At 41.1% G+C, this 23,676-nt stretch overlaps 1 protein-coding gene across 2 annotated transcripts in view; it reads right to left on the bottom strand.

The window, feature by feature from the left end:
• The window catches only part of CORIN (corin, serine peptidase), a 224,284-nt gene that overhangs the window by 48,236 nt on the left and 152,372 nt on the right, over positions 1 to 23,676 (bottom strand). For both annotated transcript variants that reach the window (XM_058670142.1, XM_004579119.4), the window contains exons 6-8: positions 14,305 to 14,418; positions 3,615 to 3,722; positions 1,028 to 1,138 (exon numbers count right to left, since the gene is read on the bottom strand). In XM_058670142.1, coding sequence (XP_058526125.1) covers positions 1,028 to 1,138; positions 3,615 to 3,722; positions 14,305 to 14,418 — 333 coding nt within the window. The remainder of the gene's footprint in view (positions 1 to 1,027; positions 1,139 to 3,614; positions 3,723 to 14,304; positions 14,419 to 23,676) is intronic.

The raw sequence follows: 23,676 nt of genomic DNA, 5'->3' as shown, positions 1-23,676 counted from the left end.
TGCAAGAGCAGACTTAACATATTTGAAAAAAATAAACTGTTCTGTACTACACATGTACTGTCATTTCACTTGCCATTATTCCTAAAACAATGCCAGGTAATCACCATTTGCACAGCACATACGTTGTAGTCATTGTTAAGAGTAAGCTAGAGATGATTTGAGGTGGAGAGGAGGGTGCGTTTAAGTCACATGGAAACGCTAGGCCATTCTACGCAAGGAACTTGAACATTACAGATGATGTTCCCCACAGAGAGGCCTGCAACCAACTGCCGCAGACACTCAAGGAAGGCTGAATACCAACTGTTCTACTTTTATTAGATGCCAAGAGAAGACATTAAAATGTAGTTCATTCAAATATGCATGAAATCCACCTTATTAATTCAGGCCAACTTGCTCTTTTTTCACATGTAACAACTGCTTTAAAAATCATTTTTATTATTGCCAAGTGGACACACATTTTCTTAGGGAGCACAGTGGTCAGTAACTATACTTCTCATATTAGTTTGGTCAAAAACGGCCACCAAAAAATTTTTGCAAGAGGCTGTGAGATAATTACTGTCACACATGTTTGTGCGACATCAGGAGAATGACAGGTGCGTCTCTAGTGTTTCTCCCTGTGTTTTCTCACAAATGATCCCCAAGAACATGTCTGGTGGATCCTGCAGGGATGTTTGGCAAGTCCTATTTCCTTTACTGAACAAACAGAGCAAACACTGCCAACTCTGGCAATGGCATCCCTTCTGCCAAGTCATGAATGCATACAGACACCTGACTGGCCACATCAGCCCAACAGAGCTGGAAGTTCTAGAGTACAGATGTGGTACCAACCACCACACAGTGTTCTAATCATCACACTACTCAATGATGTCCATTATTATCATTATAGGCTAGAACCAAAATATTGCACAAGAATCTTTTCCTGTGAGTGAGATTTGGACAATAAACCTTGTATATAATCTTCTACCTTGGGACAGTTTATACAAGCTGAAATGGGAAAAGAAGCAAAATGAGAAACTGAGATACTCACAGCAATTAACCTCATCGGACTTGTCCACACAGTCATGGTCTCCATCACACACCCACTCAACTGTGATGCAGCGCCCATCACCACAGCGATGCTCCTTGGTGGGGTGGCAATCTGGAGGAGAGAAAAGCATGTAGGATTTGGAGAACCAGCAACCAGCTGCTCTGGGTGAAGAATCTGTTCCCACTGGCCCTGTAGCTCCAGTAACATCTGTGTTAAGGGTCCAACCTACGGTAAATGCCACCTCCTTCAAAGCCTGGGCCCCGTGGTGGGGAGACGTGCCTGCTTTTCAGATAGATGGCAGCTCTTCCAGCTGCCTGAGAGGCAGACGTGGTTCCTTCCATTGCTGTCTTCTGTTTTCTTTAGTCTTTGTTGTCTTTCCTTATCAGAAACTGGAGAGGTTTATGCCAAGTGAAAGTAGCAGCACCTGCATTGCACAGGTAGCGAGCCAATTTGATGTGTCTGACAACTTCCGTGTTTCTAAGAATTATGGCTTACACCTCTGGTAGCTGAAAAGGTAACATCTCCTCACCTCATTTCTCATGATGCTAAGATTGGGCTTTTTAAAAATAGAGTATTTTAATTTATAACTCATTCAAGAGCATCTCTGTAGAATCAACCTAAAATATGCATGGTGATTTTATGATTCTTTAAACAGGCTTTAAACTCTATCTCAATTTATGTATTTCAGGGTTAGGGAGCACCAATTGAGTTTCCTCTCACAGGCTGCTTTGTCATGAGAAATGGTGTAACTTGAATATATAAAGCCCTTTAAGAAATGTATGTGGGGGCGTGTGGCTCAGTAGCCTAGGGCTAAAGTCCTCGCCTTGCACATGCCAGGATTCCATATGGGCGCTGGTTTATGTCCCTGTGGCCCTGCTCCCATCCAGCTCCCTGCTTGTGGCTTAGGAAAGCAGTTGAGGACGGTCCAAGGCCTTGGGACCCTGTACCCACATGGAAGACCCAGAAGAGGCTCTGGGCTCCTGGCTTTGGATCGGCTCAGCTCCGGCCATTGTGGCCACTTGGGGAGTGAATCAATGTACGGAATATCTTCCTCTCTGTCTCTCCTGTTCTCTGTATATGTGTTTGTAATAATAGATTCAATAATGAGCAAGTATCATGTTGCAGGGACATGCCTCTCAAGCAGCATTTTGGAACAATAAGCTGAGATATGGGGTGTGCCTTTGGCACAGAGCTGAAGCTGCCGCATGGGACACCCACATCCCAGATCAGGGTGCCTGGCTTGAGTCCCGGCTATTCTGCTTCCCATCCAGCTTCTTGCTAATACACACTGCAGTTAGGCCCCTGCTAGCTTCAGAGGTGTTATGTTAACTAGGATCCTTCTTCCCCACACACTAACTGTCCCTGCCTCACTGCACTGACCCGTCCAGCTCTCAAAACCACATTCACTGCTCTCAAGTCCCCACAGTAAGTTCATTGATAAAAGAAGGAGCAGCGTCACATATTTCTCAATCCTTTTTGCAACTACAAATTGAGGTGTGATTAAAATTCTCGCCCACATTTTGTTTTTAGACCAGTCAGTCCCCCAAGATAAATCACATCTATCTGGCCTACATCCACACACTCTCAGTGTTGTCATGGAGGGAGCTGGCTGGCACTCAGACACTAGCAAGTTCCCCAGCACCGGGCTAGTTCTGACAGCCTGTTCTGAGACGTGCTTTCACAATCTTCAAGATTCTCCTTACTGGGCACTACTGGGCATCATTTTCCCAACACCCATCCTCATCCGGGCTTGCCCTTCTGTTGATATTACACAGCCATTCGGTTGGCCAATAAGACACTTTCTAAAGACAAAGCAAACCACAAAGCCCCAAAGGAGGTAAGTGAGCAAGAGCTGCCGGTTTTAATTCATAAGATGACATTCCAAGTTGAACATGGCTCTGTTAACAGTGCGTTTCTTCTTTAAAAAGATAACAGCATTTACACATAGAGTACCTGTGTGGCCCTCACCCTAGGTGCAGGCGCTACACAAATACAACAGAGGAATCAAGCATAAACAATGTACCAGCAAAATTTTGCTCAGAAACTCACATCAAAACGTAAGCCACTGGCTCTAACCAGTGGAGAAACAGAACATTTGTGAGAAGAAAAACATACAAACATGTTAGCCATCTTCATCCAGGCAGCCAGAACAGTTCTTTAACATGTCATTTGTATGGGGGGAGAATCCCAGATTCTATGTAATGACAACACAATGTAATTAATGAATAAATTTAATTAAAAAAAACATGTCATTTGTATGCTTGTTCATGTTAAAGACATTACATTTGCACAAAAGACCTGAGGCCAGTGATTGAGCATACCTCCTCCTACAAGGCAGGTCCTAGCTTTGACCTGGTCTAACTCCAGCTACTGCAAGCAGTGAGGGTGTGGAGCAGGTGAACTAGAGGATGTGAGGGCATTTTGTTTTCTCTCCATCCATCATCTCTGTCACTCAACTATGTGTAAAAAAAGAAACCAAGTACTTTCCAATTCAATCCCAAATTGCTATGAAAAATGAGTTACAAGTTATTGCCGATAAATTTGTGTAACTATAAAGCCGAAACCTTAAGGGAATAATGCAACTTACCACAGTCCCGCTCATCACTCAGGTCCCCACAATCATCGTATCCATCACATACGAGGCTGTGATTCAGACACTTGCCTGTGTGGCAGCGAAACAGGTCCTCACCGCAGGCTATGGAAGGAAGAGAAGCCACCACGAATCAAAGCAGGAATCAATCATGGCAGGGAATCTAACGTTAACCTGATCTGCTCCTGGAGGCCAGGGCACAGAGATCCCGGCTCGCCTGAGCCTGCTGTACAACCACGACTGGCACCAGCTCCTCTCCAGCCAAATGCTTTTATCACTCCCCCAAAGTTTTCACCCAACGTTCAACTTGATGTCATGTGAAACCTTACATTCTTTCCGAATCAGTATTTCCAGCAGGGGGTAAATTGTTCTTCCCTAAAAAAATGTTTCAAGTAAAAAGTCTGTGCTTGTCAATGGGAAGTTTATTTAAATATTCAGATTATATAGCTATTGCTCATTCACATAAGCCTGACTGCTTCCAAGAGTCCAGTGTTTCATAACACCATCCCCAAGTAAGTGTAACACTCACACTGCAGGGGCAAGAAGAGCAAGGGATGCGTGATCTCCAGAGGCTGATGGCTTACTACTGAACTAAGCAGCACCCAAGGCAATGTTCCTCAATCATAAGAAAACATGTTCTTATACTTGGCAAAACCGCAACTCCTATTCTAGTTCTGACATCTATTAGCTATGGGAATTTTAGTTTATCACTCAGCTCTAATGTCTGTGACCTTATCTATGAAAGTGCAATGAAAACAGCTACTCAATAGGATTTGTAAGAACTCCGAATAAAACCATGTAAGTCATCAGGGCATTTCAAATGGGAGACAAATATGCTTCCCACAAATGACACCAAACACACAAAAACATGCTATCTGATGTTCACCTCAAATCCTACACCAAAATTTACTCAAAGTGGATCATGAACTTAAATGCAAAAGTGGGGCCTGGCATGGTAGTGCAGTGGTTAAGGTCCTCGCCTTGAACACGCCACCCGGGATCTCATATCGGCACCGGTTCTAATCCCGGTGGCCCCGCTTCCCATCCAGCTCCTTGCTTGTGGCCTGGGAAAGCAGTCAAGGACAACCCAAAGCTTTGGGACCCTGAACCCACATGGGAGACATGGAAGAGGCTCCCGGCTTCGGATTGGCTCAGCTCCAGCCATTGTGGCCACTTGGGAAATGAATCATGGGACGAAGATCTTCTTCTCTCTCCTCTCTGTATAATCTGCCTTTCCAATAAAAATAAATAAATCTTTAAAAAATAAATAAATGTAAAAATGAAAACTGTGAAGCTTCTAAAAGGAAAAAGGGGGGAAATCTGACTCAGAATAAAATAATCATAGGACATCGGAAATACAATTAAAAGCAAAAGTAAGTTGTTAAAGTTAAAATACCCGTGATATGAAAGATATCTACTAAATGAAGACAAGCAACATCATAAAACATCAAAAACATAAAACAAATTTTAAGGCCAGACTCTAACATTCCCTAAGACAAGAGCAATTCCACCACAAATGGGTAGAACCGTGTTGAATAGCAAGTGTCAGTGAAAGACAAACAAGAAAACTCATGAAAAGCCAGTTAACATTATTAACATTTATCAAAGGGAAATTAAAACCAGAGTGAACACACATCCTCCAGACAGCTGCTATCAAAAAGACAAATAATATGAGGTATTAGCAAGAATGGTGATGAGTTGAAACTCAGGCACAGCCAGTGAAATATAATGCCACCCTGAAAAGCAGGCAGCTTCTTCTTGAAAGTGAACTCTAACCTTGCTATACAATTCATTAATCCCACACGTAAGAATCTGCCCAAGTGAATTAAACACACAAAAACTCCCATGTATGAACATTCACATCAACATTACTTATAACAGCCAAACACCAAAAGGAAGCATGCTCGCTCCCTGGTGAATGGGACAACTAAAGCCTTATCCAATGGAATAACATCAAGCAATTGAAAAATCAAACTAATAGAACTAATAAAACATACAGCATTGAGAGTTCCCAAATGTGTCGTGGTAAGTGGATAAAAGCAGATAAAAAAAGGATGGCATTATACAACCAATAAAAAATATTCCCAGAACAAAATTTAGAGAGACAGAATTCAAAACAGTGGTTATAAAGGTCAGAGAGTAGAAATAGAGATTGACTCTAAATGGGCTGGTGAAAAATTCAGGAGGGAGAATCTACCAAAAGGTATAAACCTGGATTATAAGTACAGTTGCTGTACCACTTTAAAAATTAAAAAGCATTCTTTGAATGCTTTCAAGGAAGTCACTTTTCTAGAAAGAATCTGAACATTTTCAGCATCACATTTTAGGAATGAAGAGTCATCGTTAGACTGTACCAAAGTGAACATACAGACACACGTGGGTATAAAGTTAGGTTCACACAAGGAACTTTGGAGTGCTTTTCATCTTATCTTTTTCCAGTCTGTATAACCTTTAAGCCAGGATGGCCATCACAAGGGAAGGTACATATCTAAGAACTAATTGATCCGCTTATCACCTGATCAGCACTGTTTCCTCCCGTCAGCAGAGGGCACTTGCTCCCCATCCTGTACAGTGTAGAACCAAGTCCAAAAGGGGATGTCATTGTTTTTCTGGATACTGGAGATTTGGGGATTATTTTAATTAAGATCACACACACATGCTACACTGTTGAGTATTTTTGATTGCCTTCGTTTTCATTCCAAGTGTGCTTCCTAATGACTATGCTAAACTCAAACAGCCAGGGAAACTAGGTTTCTTTAACTTGACCATGAAGGGAACACAACACACATTCCCTTAGAGGCGGGGGTGGGAGGTAGTAGCATACCTCAAGTCTCACAAGTTAATTTCCTTTGAACCAGTACATGCCACTTTCTAAGATGTACTTATATAAAGTGAGCACATTTAATGTATTTCCCAATACTGACTTAGGAGGACAGTGCTAACTCCCACCCTACCCTTTCTCCTGCTCTTGATTTCCACCCAGGCCCTCCTCTTTCCCAATCTTCACAATGGCATATTTTCATTTCAATTTGCAATCACAGCTAGTATGCTCAGGAATATAAACAAAAGCCGTAAACCAAAAAAAAAAAAAAAAATTGAATCCTAAAATGTCAACCTCACTCATTATAGATACTATTTTTTATACTCTGTAGTATTCATCACAGATCAAGAAAAATTTAGTCTTTGTCTTTTAGAGACTAGCTTACTTCACTAAGAATAATGGTTTTCAATTGCCTTCATGTAGTTGTAAAAGACAAGAATTCATTCATAGTGTACATGTGCCCCATTCTCTATCCAGTCATCAGTAGATGTCATCTGTTGATCCCACTTCTTAGCTATTATAAGCTGAGATGCTATAAATAAGGCGGTGCAGAAAATTCTCCTGCTAATTTCGCCTCATTTGGATAAACTCCCAAGAGTAGGAAGGCTTGGTCATAGAGTTTCAGGTTTCTGAGGAATCTTCATCCTGGCCTCAATAGTGGTTATCCTAGTTTACATTCCCACTAACAATGGATTAGGGTACCATTTCTGTGTGATAGCCATTCTAACTTGGATATGAAAATGCCCTGCGATTTTTGTTTGCATAATTTTGAAAAGTAAGACAGAAAATCACATTCTCCTTTTAGAAATTGATTAATCTGAGAACACAAAAATTTCCAAAAGTTTAGTGTCCTCTTGGAAGTCCTTTCTGAGCTTGTAATTGATTGTAAAATGATGCTCCTATCAAACTATTTCATAAAAAAAGATAACAGAAGCATTTTTAAAAATCTTCATCATTGACACAGATGCAACTTCGCACTGTTAGCACTTACTTGGTTTTGAGTCATTTTCACAACTCAGGTAATAAGTTAGCTGCAACTTGTTATTTCCCCAAGGTCTGTATGATTGGTTAACACCCAAAACCTTAAACAGAGGCACACACATAGCAAATGCCAAAGATTACATTGCCACCATTTATTGGAATAAATGTTTGTTTAAATTGAAAAGAGATGTTGTCAGCGCAATTTAGGACCAGCACATCAAATTCGCAAGAGCTGCTTGCTGTGATTCTTACTCAACACAAGCATAATTTTGCACGACCTCAGGTAGATGTTTTTCTGAATGCTGAACTTTTTTTCTGAAGCAGAGTTTAATATACAATGTTTTCTTCCAACATTCTTGCACATTAATATTTATTTTCACTTGACATCTAATACACACTGTTAAGCCTGTAGCCCCCAATTGTCACTAGCTCAAGCAAAAAACTAAAAGCCAGACACCCCTTTTCACCAGGGGGTTTAAATCATTTTGTGCAATCTCTAGGGCCAGGAATGCACTGCCTTGCTGGTACTCTGCTCCTGAATCGCACAACAGTACAACCTGAGTTCTCTCTCTGGGCGTTTTTCTACTGACTGCCTGCTCTAGAGGAAAATTTCTCAACTGCAGTTCTATTGGAATTTTGAACCAGGTGGCTCTTCATTGCAGAGATCTACTCAGTGCAATGCAGCTCCTTCGGCAACTCCTCTGGCCTTTCCTACCTGATGCCAGTAGTACCTCTCCCCACTACCAATTTTGTGACAGCAAAGCAGTTCACCACACATTGCAAAATGTCTCCTGGACTGTAGCAGACCACTGCTGTGCAGTACAGAAACATCACCTGGGTATAAGGCCAGCTTTCCACCGGTTTCCATCAGTGCCTTTCATCAACCCAGCTCTTCTACCTACAGAACACAGTGCCACAGCGCTGCCTGCTGACACCAATCTGTCTGGTTTTGTGACACTTCTCATGCTATAGGGCTTTTTTTTTTTTTTTTTTTTTTTTATATATTTATTATTTAACTTCAGTAATCACATTGTATTATGTGACACAATTACATAGATACTTGGGTTCTCCCCACCCCTCCCCAAACCCTCCCACCATGGTGGATTCCTCCACCTTGTTGCATAACCACAGCTCAAGTTCAGTTGAGATTCCCCCATTGCAAGCGTATACCAAACATAGAGTCCAGCATCTTATTGTCCAGTCAAGTCCAACGGCTTCTTAGGTATACCCTCTCTGGTCTGAAGACAGAGCCAGCAGAGCATCATCCCAGTCAATTGAAAGCTCCAACATACCATCAGCACAAATTTACATCATTATGGAATTAATTGACATAGTAATGAGTAACTATGAGTAATATGTTAAAAGTAAATGCGAGTTCTTAACCACCTTCTGTGACCACCTCATTGACATTTCAATTTTAATTTATACACACCATATAACATACATAACATAACATGTTATACATAACATCATATCATCTTAAATTAAGGCAAACCTGTGGTATTTAACCTTTTGGGATTGGCTCATTTCCCTTAGCATTATGGTTTCCAGTTTGGCCCATTTGGCCACAAAGAACTGCATTTTGGCTTTTTAATAGCTGAGTAGTATTCCATGGAGTAGATGAACCATAGCTTTCGTATCCAATCCTCTGCTGATGGGCATTTTGGCTGCTTCCATGTTTTTGCAATTACTGATTGTGCTGCTATGAACATTGGAGTGCATGTTGGTTTCTCATAAAACAAGTGTTCTGGATATATTCCTAGGAGTGCTATTGCTGGATCATACGGTATGTTGAATTTGAGTTGTTTGAATATTCTCCATACTGATTTCCATAGAGGCTGTACCAGCCTGCAGCCCTACCAGCAGTGGAGTAGGGTTCCCTTTTCCCCGCAACCTCGCCAACAAGTGTTGTTGGTGCTTTTATTCATGTGGGCCAGTCTTACTGGTGTTAGGTGGTACCTCATTGATGTTTTAATTTGGATTTCCCTTATTGCCAGGGAACTTGAGCATTTTTTCATATGTTTATTTGCCATTTGGGTTTGTTCCTTTGTGAAGTGTTTGCCCATTTCCCGTGCCCATTTCTTGAGTGGCTTGTTTGTTTTGACATTTTGGTTGTTTTGTAGCTCTTTGTATATTCTGGAGATCAGCCCTCTATCACCTATGTCATGTGCGAATCAACAGCCATAGTGTATACGAACAGCCCCAAGATGGAAAAAGACTTAACCAGCAAGATACCATTCAAAATAACAGAGAAAAGTATGAAATATCTGGGAATAAATCTAACCAAAAATGTAGGAGACTTATTTGAAGAAAACTACAAACTACTTAAAAAAGAAATTGAACAAGACCTCAAAAGATGGAGTAACATCCCATGCTCCTGGATAGGTAAAATCAATATCATTAAAATGTCTATACTGCCAAAAGCAATATATACATTCAACGCAATCCCATTCAAATTGCCCAAAACATTCTTCATGGAACTGGAAACAATGATCCAAAGGTTCATCTGGAAGCACAAAAAACCACGGATAGCTAGAACCATCCTGAAGAACAGAAAGTTAGCAGGGGGAATCACAGTTCCGGACCTCTGGACATACTATAGGGCAGTGGTTATCAAAACAGCGTGGTACTGGCACAAAGATAGAGAGGAAGATCAATGGAGCAGAATAGAAACACCAGAAGGAAACCCACACAGATACAGCCAAATAATCTTTGACAAAAAGACAAACGACAATCCAGGCAAATGGGAAGGTCTGTTCAATAAATGCTGTTGGGACAACTGGTTGATAGCCTGCAGAAACAAAAAAATAGATCCACATCTCTCACCATACACTAAGATCAGATCTAAATGGATAACAGATCTAAACCTACATCCAGAAACCTTCAAACTTTTGGAAGAAAATGTTGGAAACACACTGGAACACTTAGGGGTAGGCCCTCACTTCCTGAAAAAGACTCCAAATGCAGTAGAAATCGAGACCAAAATAAACAATTGGGACCTCATCAAACTAAGAAGCTTCTGTACAGCTAGAGAAACAATCAACAAAGTAAAAAGGCAACCCACAGAATGGGAGAAGATCTTCGCACATGATATAGGGCTTTAAAAGACAGAATTTTAGGGCTTCTGTGTTTATATGCTATTTTTTCTAAAAACTCCATGAATAAACTGTGTTGATGGGCTTTCTAATTCACAATTATTTAGAACCTATTTTACATAACGCAGGAATTCAAGCATATGCAATGATTTGATGAGCTCAATATTATCAGAGAGCCATTATGCATAATGTAAATTCTGCAAACATTTGAAACTTCTTCCCTTTAGTGGTGAGACCTTTTTATTATTCTGATGGAACTCCTAGAATTTAACCTGCATTCTCACCTTGGTTAAAAAAAAATTATAGTAGATAGTCTTGTTTGGTGACTCAGAAATTGATATTCCAAATGATATTGCCATTGCTGCTCTGTTTGCTACCTTTCAGCATTGCTGCTGACCTTCTCATGACTTCCAGGGGTCACCCTGGAAATGAGGAATTCTGGGACTGAAGGAAGAATAAGAACAATAAGCACCTATACTCTTGAGGATCAGAGGGTTTTCTTCAATTCTTCACTTAGTGGAAGGTTAAGCTTGTTACCATAAAACAAACTGTAAGTGTGTCACTGTAAACATTAAAAGAAAAATAAAGAAAGGAGGAGGGAGGGTGGTGGCATGGGTGTGAGAGAGGTTAAGATGGAAAGTACCCTATTCTCCTAAATCTATATACAAGAGATACCTGCCAGGTCAGGTATTTCAACCAAGCTTATCCCTAATCAACAGCAAATGATCTCCAAAAATATTTGATGATGCATTCATACTTGGTGGCAGCTGTTTTCTTGTGACAATGGTTTTGAGGGGTTTTGTTATTGCTGTTGTTTGGCTTAAAAGTATGTTTGCTAAGTACCAGCTTTGAGCAAGGCATTATTCTAGTAACTGGTTCTAGAATTGAAATTTTAAGAACACTAGCAATGAAACAGATACCAGACACCTTCCGGATCAGCGATTTCAAATCCAATCTGCTTGTACCTCATAACTAACCAGGGAGCTTTATAGAAGTTCTACTTGCCTAGGAATTACCACAAGACCAACTGAGTCAGGGCTTCCTGGACAGGCTAATTAGCAACTGGCCTTCCTGCCAAGCAAAGTCAGGGTTAGAGTAGTACTCTGACCACAGTTGCTAATCCAGAAATGTTTCATTTTCCTCATTTTCAAAATATTTGTATTTTACCACAATTGTTTTATGTAATGGAAAATTTTTGCATTCAAATACAAGATTACAGATTAGAGAAGAAGTCAGACATGTCTAAAGTGCTGCTGTGAGAGTTACCCTCAAAGCCTAATAGAGCATCTGAAACAGTTCAATCCTTCCCTGCCCTAAGATGAAAACAGAATCATTCGCTGAAGCTCAACTTTTATGGAGAAGTCAAATGCAGCAGCAAGTTTGAAACCATCCAAGGCTGGGTTCAAACCTAGCACTTGGAATCTGGCAAGCTTGCTCATCACCCTGAAGCCCAGCTCTGCATTTCACAAGCAGTGAAAAATAATATTGCCTGGTTGGCAATTCAATCACACCAAGGAGGCAAACCCATCTAGCACAGTTGAACAGTTCATAAATAACTCCCTTATCTATCTTCTTTTGAACACAGTTACAGAAATCAGCAGGCTGAAACACTATGTAAACCACTTCATTTGACCTCAGTTTTATAAAAGCAGACAAGTCCTGAGCTAGAGACCATTTTTGTATCAAACCCAGGGATCCACCATCCCATCTGTAGGCCCTCCCTTTTGTCTGCTGCCAGACCATAGGAACTGGGCACTTTCTTTGGCCCTTTACTGGGAATGCACCCCCAAACTTCCTTCTTTCTTCATGAGTATCTGGGAACTGCACTTATGCTTTGATTTACATGGTCTTTCACAGTTACACAAGGTGGTCTTCCACATATTCATGAAAACACATGAGAAAACTAGGCGTAGATTTTGTTTATGCCAGAATAAGCTTATTCCTTAATTCTATTTTCCATGAACTTTTTGAAGTCCCTTTGAACTATTCTTTCAGCTCAGGGTGCTGACAATACAACCATGGCACTTTTCAGAAACACTCATCTGAAATGCCACACACGGAATGTTCCAGCTCAGGGTCAGATGTCCTAGGAAGGTCAGAAGCAACTGGGCGCTTGGTATCTCACCAAGCATTCCCACAACGTCTTCTAAAGGAATGCATTTTCTCATCAATTTGGAGGTGTGTTCATGGGAGAAGCTCCTACTGATCTTCCTTAATAGACTCAGTTGCTGGGGCATTGCTTAATCCCCCATAGAACAGTAATGCATTCTTATTTTGTTGCTGACTGCTTCATATTCCACTTCAGCAAATGCGGCAAGGAAGATACACTTAGTGGAATTCACTTTACAATGGGGTAAACATGATGAACCCGTGTTGATCCAGTACAGGGGTTAGAAGCAGGACTCGGAATCTGAATAATGTCACAACATGAACTATAATGGGAAATAAGCAAGAGATTCCACTTCAATTCCCATCAACTAAATACAATGCTATTAAAATTCCCCATTGTAGCTGTGTATAGGCTTTTGCTAAGTCAAAAATATCTATGAATATCTAGTAAGACTAATTTATGCAAAAATGACATTAGGAAATTTCCTGAACACTAAATTCGAAGCTGTGAAAAACAAGCATCTTACTGAAAATAAATCTTTACATATATGTAACATAATTAAAATGTCATGTGAAGCTAGATATTATGCAACATAAATATATAAGCAAAGGTTGTTGAACTTTTTAAAATTAAAACATTTATATATTGCAACTCTTTAAGAAGTAGATCTGATAGAAAGCAATTTGCAAAGACACATTTTTCTGAAGCATTTTCCAAGATTCAGGTACCTCTAGTTAGGAAACAGTGACCTGAGGGGCATCACCCGTACACTGGACTTCACAGCACGCTCACCAAGGAACATCCTAGCCCTTCAGACAGAAGGGTTGGCTCACTGCCTAATAGACCAGAGGAATTTCTCAATTAAGGTCAGCAACTTGGCAGTTCCTGCAGGAATAAAACACACTTCTTCCTCCCGCACTAGCTATGGCTGTTTAGATAGCCATTAAAAAAAAAAAAAAAAACCAGCAATTAAAACAATTGCATATACTCCTGTTTTGAATACAAACCCTGCAGTATAATTCTTAACAGCAGTTTTTCCCTTCTATGTAGGGCATTAGTGCAAAGCCATCTGGAACTTGAATCTATAGAGGACAAACAAGTGGTCCATTCAAGTCCCAAGGATGAACAACAAGTCAATGCAGAAGTCAATCAAGGATGTTTCAAGCTGACTCTACCAACTAGTGGATGTGTAACACCTAATGTTGTGCACTAGTTTCAGTTTAAAGAAGCATAAGCAAACCAGATGCCTAGCATGTGTTGTGTCATCCATGTTAAGAATCATTAGGGTGAACACTTTTCCTATCAAAACACTCTGGTTGGAAACATTAACCTTAGAACTCAAAGTTTTAAAAACAAAATCCTCCCTCATACGTAATAAACCAAAAACCTTCTCACAATTTTAAGACCCTTTCAGCAAAGACTTCACTTCCTGGTCTATTCCAATGTAACTGGGCACTGCTACATGGGTTCATAATAATCCCAGGCCTCTGAAAGGTCTGCAAACTCTGCCATCCCTCTGGGAACAGACAAACACGTTGGCTGACTTTATAGAGACAAACCAAGAGAGGTTTGCGCAAGCACAAGTTGGTTGTCAGGATCTGACAATGGGAGAGCTCTGGTCCAGGCTCCTGGATAGCATCCCTGTCCCCCCAGACAAACCCCAAACAGCCTGTCACATACTGCAATGCGCCTCATCGCTCCAGTCATCACAGTCATTGTAGCCATTGCACTGGAGTTTCTTGGGGACACAGATTCCACTGGCACACAGAAAGCTCTCACCCCCTCCGCAGAGCACTGGAAAAAAAGAGGAAAGCAGAAAATGAGGTCATTAAAAGCCTTCTTTACTCTTCTGCTGATACTCAACAAGCTTGTTTTCCAAACTGCTTGCTTCCTTGTCACAGACTTTTTTTAACCCTCTACAAAAATAACTGTGAAATTACCTGGGAATGACACAAACAATGCCTGCATGAGAAAGGCGGAAGTGAATTCACCAAGGGGTATGCAGAGCCAGGCCCTCCATGTTCAAAACCCACGCATACAGTCTCTCAGTCGCTGCACAAGTCGGGTGGGAAAGTACCTAATAGGAGTATTTTTCCTGATGATTGAAAATTATGTCACAGTGAAGTGCTACTAATTGAACAAACACTTTTTGAAAACCTTTCCTAATAAAATGCTATTCTATGGTGGCACAGAGGACATTAATAAAAACAGCACCAGTCAGCTGATGCACACTGAAACATAAGCCTGGAGACCCCATGCCCTGTGCCTCAAGTTCATGGACCTGCCTTAATCAAAATGCCAGTTAAAATGTCAACATCTGTTTTGGCATAAGGAACATGAAATGACTTTAGTTAATGGTGCTTCTTGGTTTTTCTTGTTTTTTTTTTTTCCTTAACACATTTGCATCCTGATACATTGTGCTTTTAGAATTATAGCATGTTTCAAATTTCAACAAATATTCAACTGATTTAAAATTTAGTGGGCAATAAATTTAAGGTAAAAAAAAAAACCAGAAACATTGTCCAAGGTCAACCACCTAAGATAAGCCAGTTCAATGAAATGGTGTTAAAAGCATCTTAAGTATTTGGTAATATGCACTTTAAATGTGTACAAACTTTGGCTCAGCAAACTTTTTGCATTTCATAAAGAAAATCATCTTGAATGTGCAAAGATTTATCTTTAAGAATATTCAGTTAATTGCTTTTGTTTGTCAAGAAGATACTGTTAAACAATGACCATATAATAGTAGGGGACAGGACAAAAAACTTTCAGTTCTTAATAAGAAATACTGTATCAGTAGCTGAAAAGCACATTGTAGAAAATATCTAAAACTCTGGCCCCAAATTCAACAATTTCATGGAAAAAAAAACAATTCTAAAAACATAATCTACTAGGCAGAAGGGTATATTAAACACTACCTGACTTTCCAACGGAGCAGCCATAAAAACAAAAAACATGCCATCAATGGATTCCTTTCCAATTCTATCAAGGACAACAGAGTTCTAGCTCACTAATACTGAGACCTAGTTGGTTTGACATGTTTGTTATAATGCAAACAGTAGTATTATGAGAAAGATCAAAATATCGAAAGTTTTGATAGCCCACAATTTCAGTGTTAAAACTAAATTACACGTTTGGATTTTCATGCAACAATATTACACTGCGTAGTATGTGTACCACCCAAGGAGTCAGCTCAGGACTGCACTCCTATAGGAAAGCTGACCCTTGAAGGGAACTCAAACAAGTTGTGGCCTTTCATTGCCTAAGATTAAATTTCACCAGAACATTTTTACAAGATTCTCTGTCAAGAGTTAAGAGGAAGCCACAAAGAAGTAACTTATTCTACTATGAGATTAATTCTGTATAGTACATACTGGGGGGTACAAAAATTTACTGCATTAGAGCAGCTCCAGCACGCACAAGGGTTAGTGCATTCCCCACGCAAGGCTCTTATCCATTCCTCAGAAAAGAAGCTGAAATCTCCTCATTCAGTAGCTTCTACCTTCTAGTTTCATGTTTAGCATCTTATAGATAACTCCAGTGAAGTCACTGGTCCAACGAATCTATCTCCCATCCAGTGTCCTACTAACGGCCTGGGAAAGCAGTAGAGGATGGCCCAGGGCCACTACACCCAGCCTCAAATTGGCCCAGCTCTTAACCACTTGGGTCATTTGAAGAACCATCAGTTGGAAGATTTGTCTGTAAATCTGCCTTTCAAATAAAATTAATCTTTAAAAAAATAACAATTTTCTATGAAATTTTGAATCCCCTCATATTCTACTGATAATCACCCAAAACTGGTTTTGTTAACTAAAGATATGTCACCTCTGAAACTACCATTCCCATAAGCGATAGATAGTCACTGTTCCTCCAAGAGGGTGTGAGTACCGAGTTGACCAAGGCACTAGACCACCAGTTTGCAGACCAGGGCCAAGGACAAATTCCCCAGACTTCATAGTGCCAGCATCTGCAGATACATCCCAGGGAGCGATCAGCTCTTTTCAGGCTTCGTGTCTCTGTTAACTGACTGCTGAGATAACAACCCACAGTCTGAGATTACCTTGAGACTTTCAGCAATTACTTCCAGCAATGTTGACTTGGGCAAATGCTCTACCTGCTCCTTTAGCAGTTAACCTTCTGACTGCTTCTCAGAAATGACCAACCCTGAGCTGATGGTATAATGTCCTTATCTGTCCTGTTAATGAGCCCTGCTTGAAGCCTGAACTCTGCCTCAACATCACCTCTGAAGGCGAGACCAACCTGACAACCCAGCTTGTACTAAGAGTCTGTCAGTGCAGTGTTCTACAGACTCAGCAAATTTAAACCTACTGCAGATCCCTATTGCGGTTTCCTCCCACAAGGCTATTTCACTAGATGAAAGCTGTGTGTAATCTCAGGAGCTCATACAAGAATTCCCTCATGGCCAGTGCCATGACATTGGACACATATTTTTAAGAAGATTATGAAGACAAACAACTGAAGGGAATGCTCCAGTAGCCAAATTGGATTTTTTTTAAAAAAAGATTTTATTTATTTTTATTGGAAAGGCAGATTATACAGAGAGGAGGAAAGAGAGAGGAAGATCTTCCATCCTACCATTCACTCCCCAACTGGCCATAATGGCTGGAGCTGAGCCGAAGCCAGGAGCCAGGAGCTTCTTCCGGGTCTCCCACATGGGTGCAGGGTCCCAAGGTTTTGGGCCATGCTTGACTGCCTTCCCAGGCCACAAGCAGGGAGCTGGATGGGAAGCAGGGCCGCCGGGATTAGAACTGGCACCCATATGGGATCCCGGGCTTGCAAGGCTAGGACCTTAACCACTACGCTCTCACACCGGGTCCCAAATTGGATCTTAATCAGCCTCCAAAGGAGGTTGAGTCATATTAACAAGACCCTGCATTCCATTGAGCCTTAAGATTGTTGAGTAGGGGGCTGGCTTGCTGGCCTAGCAGGCCTAACCACTGCCTGTGGTGTCAGTATCCCATGTGGATGCTGATTGGAGTCCCAAATGCTCCATTTCTGATCTAGTTCATTGCTAATTACCTGGGAAAACAGAAAAGCTGGCCCAAATTCTTGGATTCCCTACAACCATATGGGAAACCTGGAAGACGCTCCTGGTAAAGATTGGCTCAGCTCCAGCCACTGCAGTTATTTGGGAATTGAACCAACAGATGGAAGAGTTCTCTCCTTTTCAATAAAGTAAATAAAATAGATAGCTAACTAGGTATGAATGGAGGGTAGGTTTGGATAGCTTTGAGCATGAATGGAGTTAGAATCTCCAAGAGGAGAGAGGAAAATCAATGCTAGTGGAAACTGATTTGAAAGTGGGGAATTAGTTTGAAAAGTTGGTGGAGTCTCCCTTGAGGGCAGAGTACAGACAAGACTCTTGGAAAATTGATATATCTGCAACTGTGGGTGATACTCCCACTGGAACACAGAAGGGATCTTATTTTTCATCAGCATTTTATTGTCCTAGCAACAAAAATGCTAAAATCATAATATATTCATTGCCTATAAATAGAGGTGAAAGTAGCAGTTGGTCATTGCAAGCTGCTCTTTAGAGGCCTCATAATCTTGGTCTTCATTTATTCACTCAACAAAATATTTAAAGGGCTCCTCTTAGGTGTCATTTATATTCTCAACTGCAGCCAGGAAAGTTGACAAAGTGTCTTCCCCCATGGAATTTCCATTCTAGAAGGGAGCAAGAATAAGCCAAGGATGGGAGCTATCACAAGGCAGGGCTTTTTGTTTTGTTCTTGGGGCAGACCATCTTGGGCTTCAGAGCTATTAGAAGCCACCAGCATAGTGTTCCATGTTTATCAGAAATCTCTGCTTCTGATTCCAGCTTTCTACCAAAGCACACGTTAGAAGGCAGCAAGGGACGGCTCGGGTACTCATGTCCCCGCCACTTCCATGGGAAACCAACGCTGAGTTCCTACCTACTGGCTTCAGAAATTCCTAGTTGTTGAGGGCCTTAAAAGAATACAGCAACAAGGTGGAGGAATTCACCATGGGAGGAGGGAATGGGGAGGGGTTGGGGGAATCCCAGAATCTATGAAACTGCGTCACATAATGCAACGTAATTTAAAAAAAAGAATTAACTACATGTCAAGACACTCTTGCATCTCCTCTTCCAAATATTTAATTTTTAAATAAAATATGCATTTGAAAGGAAGTGCCATGATCACTTGCTGCAAAGACTAGGTGGATTAACAAAATTTTGTTTCTGCTTTTTTTTTTTTAAGATTTTTTAAAATTTTTTATTGGAAAGGCAGGTTTACACAGAGAAGGAGAGAGATAAAGGTCTTCCATCCGCTGGTTCACTCCCCAGACCTGAGTTAATCCAAAACCAGGATCTTCCCGGTCTCCCACGCAGGTGCAGGGTCCCAAGGCTTTGGGTCATTCCTGACTGCGTTCCCAGATCACCAGCAGGGATCTGGATGGGAAGTGGAGCAGCCAGGACATGAACCAGAGCCTATATGGAATCCCGGAGCATGTAAGATGAGAACTTCAGCCACTATGCTACTGCACTGGGTGTTTTTACATCTTTTAATTCCCAAGAAACCATCTCTGGCAAACAAATGTTCAGCAAAAACCTAAAGCAACTCCCCGCATTAAATGTCCTCAAGTTGCACTCTGACTCATGTCTCCCCACCCATTGAAAAGCTATGCTCTAATAGAAATGCTGCCAGCTGGCCTTCAGCTTGAATTCCTAAAAGTCAGAGCTGAATATACTTATTGCCTGCCTGACAGCAGGATGGAAGATGTATCATTCTATAGAAAAATCGGTCATTGTAAAATTATCCAGAAATCATGATCAGGAAACCAAAATGCATCTGTTACTGGGCACTCCGAGAGGAGAGGAGACGGAAACAGAACTTAGAGAGCAGTTCCATGTCATCAGTCAACATCTAAAGTCAAATTGCAATAAAATAGAATTAGAATCCTGCCAGCATATTCTAATCTAATTAGGGTAAAAATAAAGAGTAAGTCATAAACAGCAGGAAGTCCAGCTTTAAGATCAGAAACCACTCAAAACAGCCGTCTAAAGTTTTTTTTTTTTTTTTTAAGAATCTTTATACAGTTCAACGAAGTATTCAACAAAGAGAGCAGGAAAAACAGAGAAGGAAAAATGAAGGGAGGAAAATGTCTACATAGAGCTTGTATGATTAAAATAGTAGTTTTAGAGGCTAAAAATCCTAAAAGATACATATGCAATTGATTTCAAAAATCACTTAAAAATAACATATGCCATGACTGTTTGTAATCCTTTCCTGGAAAGAACTTCACAGGGTAACTTCCAATCTCTAAAAACTATACTCTCGGACTTCCCAGACCCCATAACCAACAGCCAAAATAAACACCTTCTCTTGTCAATTATCCAGTCTCGGGTATTTAGTTATAGGAACAGAAGATGGACTAAGGCAATCAGTTTAAAGAGACAGTCTGTGGCATTTTTCTTATTTTTGGGCTATGCAAATTGGGCTGATTACATTTCACAAGTTAACAGAGTTAAACATTAAATCCACAACTTAGATCTATTTGTAAGCCCAGTTTAGCTTAGTCTACTTTGAGTGCCGAACATCTAAAGGCTAAGACAATTTGTGACTTCGCAGCCTTCCATAACCCAGGAACAGGAATAGAAGAAACATATACACTTAGAATTTATTGCAAAAAGAACTATGAAAAATATTTGCAATTAACAGATTACAGGAACAGGCAGTTGGAAGAGTAGGTAAAATCCAAGTCTTAGGTTGCCTGCCTTTCATATAGGAAAGCCTGGGTTCATGGCACTTCCGACTCCAGCTTCCTGCTCATGCATATCCTGGAAGGTATCCTGATGTCTTAGGTGGTTCAGTCCCCACTACCCATATGGAAGACCCAGACCGAGTTCCTGACTCCCAGCTTTGGTCCAGGGCAGTTGTAGCCATTACTACCATTTGGACATCAACCAGTAGATAGATTTCTCTCATGTCTTCTCTACCTCTCGAAATAAAAATGAAAATATAGATGATTCTTCCGTCTAAAAATTCACTTCCAAGTCTCATCAAGACTATTAAATCACTTTCTCTGATTGTTGATCACTGTAATTTAGACTTTTCCAAAGCATTGTCATTCTTAAGACATCAACTGACCTTCAGGACACTGGTACTGTAGCATTTCATCTGTCTTCCAGAGTGGACAGCCTGTGATTAGATGCCACTCTCTGAAGCTCTAGGTCAGAGTCCTGCACAGATCACAGCCTGCCCTCCAGTTCCCTCGCCAGCTGCACAGGCCATGGACTTGCTCCCACGCAATACATACTCCTTGTTCAAGGAAAGAATGTAGGAGCCTCCGGGCTTCTGCTTCTCTGACCCTTCACACTTAAGCAAACCCCAAATAACTATCAGATAATCTCAACTGTAAGTATTACTCTACTTGAAAAACTGTAATGGTGAGGAGATTTGCTCATAAACATTCATCCTAATATGAATACTCATACTTGCTAGATAACCAGACAAGAAATTATTTACAATAATAGCCTTGGCAACCTTGTAGGGAAAAAACACAAACCTGAATTTAAATTAAATTATCTTTGTTGGTCTGGGCCAATGACCTTCATGAGCTTGAGTTCCCTTATCTGAATCCTACCTACTCTGAAATTGCAGTGGGCAGAAAACACCCACCCCCACACTGGGGATGGACCAGTATGCTCTGTTTATGAAGACTGGGAAATGAGTAATTTGCTTGTGACAGACGGCCAGCTCAACATGTTTTTAAAATGCCATATGCTTAAAGGGATAACCTACAGGAAATGACAAGTCCCAACTCTGATGTCTGCAAATGTCCTCAGCATGTTTAGACACAGAAGTAATGATAAATGAGTTCTCTAACACAATCGAGATAATTGGAAAAGAATGTGGCTTTGAGGGGACCAATACAAACATACAATGTCCAACATAATAACATCTAGGGGTAGAATTTCTAACTTTTGACTCCTATATAGAAAAGGGAGTTGATTGCTCCAAGAAACTAGACTTTCACTACCACTACATCATTTATGGCTTGTCAGATGATTTACACTCTGCTGAATACGGGGCATTCTTCCTCTCACGTCTCCTCTACTTTCCTACTCCAGCACTCCCTTCCCAGCACAAACACAGAACATTCCTCCTCGTATCTCTAGTTACCAGGGTTTTGTGTAGCAAAGTTACACAAACTAGACCTAATGGGTTGGCGGGGGGGGGGGGGGGGGCGGACAACCTTGCTCGAAACTAAACCCAAGCACAATTTAATTACTTGCATTCCAGAGTCATAGCTGCCAATTTTCTAAGACTAGAAAATTATATACACAGTACCCAGGAGCTCAGGGGAACAGGGAGGGGAGAGCGAGAGCAAGGTGGAAGGGCATGCAAGAAAGGTAAGGAAGGAAGTGCTGCTGAACTTTTTTCCAAAAGTCTTTACAGGACTCATACATTTTAACTAGTAAACATGAACAACATCTATCCCCTACGAACTGCAGCAAAGCCAACGTGGAGATAGAATGAATCAAGGCACGAAGAGGTTAAGAGTGACTGAAGCCTTAGGCAAGATACACACTAGACACTAGAGATGTGGAACAATTCATCTGACATTGAATCTATGTCAAGCAAAGAATATTGTGGTGAGAGGAGGAAAGCCCTTTAGCAGTTATCAGAAGGTCAAAATCTGTGTGCCCAAATCCCTGAACACCCACTGCTGCAATTTGGATATGTGGCCTCCTCTAAAACGACTCTTCTCAAGCAGACATTTGATCTAGAGATTAAGATGCCTATGTCCCATGCTGAAGTGCCAGGGTAGGATCCCCTGATGAGACTCACCCTTCCCACTGCATGCTAACAAAGGCCCGCAGATGTAGAGGTGTTGGCTCACATGACCTGGGTTCCTGCCACCCGTGTGGGGTCCCTGGATTGAGTTTGCAATTCCTGGCTTTGATCTGCTCAGGCCATTGTGGGCATCTGGGAAGTGAGTCAATGGATGGCACAAATGGGACGCTTTTCATTCTCTCCCTCTTAGAGTTTAAAAAGTTAGTGGGGAAAATGGAGTTTAAAAAGTTCTATATAGGTCAACTTCATGTGTTTAACTGAGACATTTCATGACTTCAGCGTTGTCAGTGTTTCAGGTCAGGGTGGGTGTTGAAGGAGCATGATGAATTTAGGCCAGCCTGACAAAAAATTCATGTATTCTTGTTCACCAACAAGGGCGGGCACACACAGTTTCCAAGCACTGTCATGTGACAGCTGCTCTCTAGCTTGGAGTTCCTGAGAGGCACCTGCTGGGAAGAAATGAGCCCAAGACCCTGCCCATGCGAGAGGCTATGGAGCCTCACCATGAGTCCTAGTGAGGTTTCCTTTCTAACGGGCATCGTTGGCTTGCTCCTGTTGTGAAGCACACACGAAACCCTGTTTCTGGTAACCACTACTTTGGATAAGCACCCTTACATCTGACGCCCTACACCTCCTTTTGCACATTCTGCTATTTTTTTTTCTTTTATCTAAGGGAGCTCCTTTTGTGGCAATTTTTCTCCCTGTCAGTCATATTTTTCAGATTTGCAGTTAGCTGTATCAGTTTTACAGGCATGTGAATCAAATATGTACATCTCTGTGGCTTATGTCTTCATAAACATTACTGCCTTTCATTAGAAGACCAATTCTCTTTAAGCCAAATTGCACTGTGTCATGCTTTTAGCTGCAGGACAACAGCTACCATTACACAGCGCAAGCTCTATCAACACTCTGTTCAACCCAGGGCCTTTCTAGAGCAGAGCAAGAGACTGTTGCCAAAATCAAGAGATACAGCCTGGCCAAAAGGACACCAAAGAAATCAGGTCAAAATTGATCAACATGGCTACAGAAAAAAGCTACAATTTGACCAATTGATGTATGCTGAAATTATCAACCTTTCTGTACTAATAACAAGGTCAAATACTAAGTTACTTAGCCTGACTGCATTTAAGCTAATAGAATAAAAACACCTTTGATGATGCTGTCAAGACCAAAGTTTCAGCATCATGCCCAAGGGAAGAAATGTGGCAAC

This window comes from Ochotona princeps, chromosome 11 (assembly GCF_030435755.1).
Source record: "Ochotona princeps isolate mOchPri1 chromosome 11, mOchPri1.hap1, whole genome shotgun sequence".
Lineage (NCBI taxonomy): Eukaryota > Metazoa > Chordata > Mammalia > Lagomorpha > Ochotonidae > Ochotona > Ochotona princeps.
The sequence above is the reverse complement of the archived record's forward strand: the minus strand, read 5'-3'. Positions and strand labels throughout refer to the sequence as shown.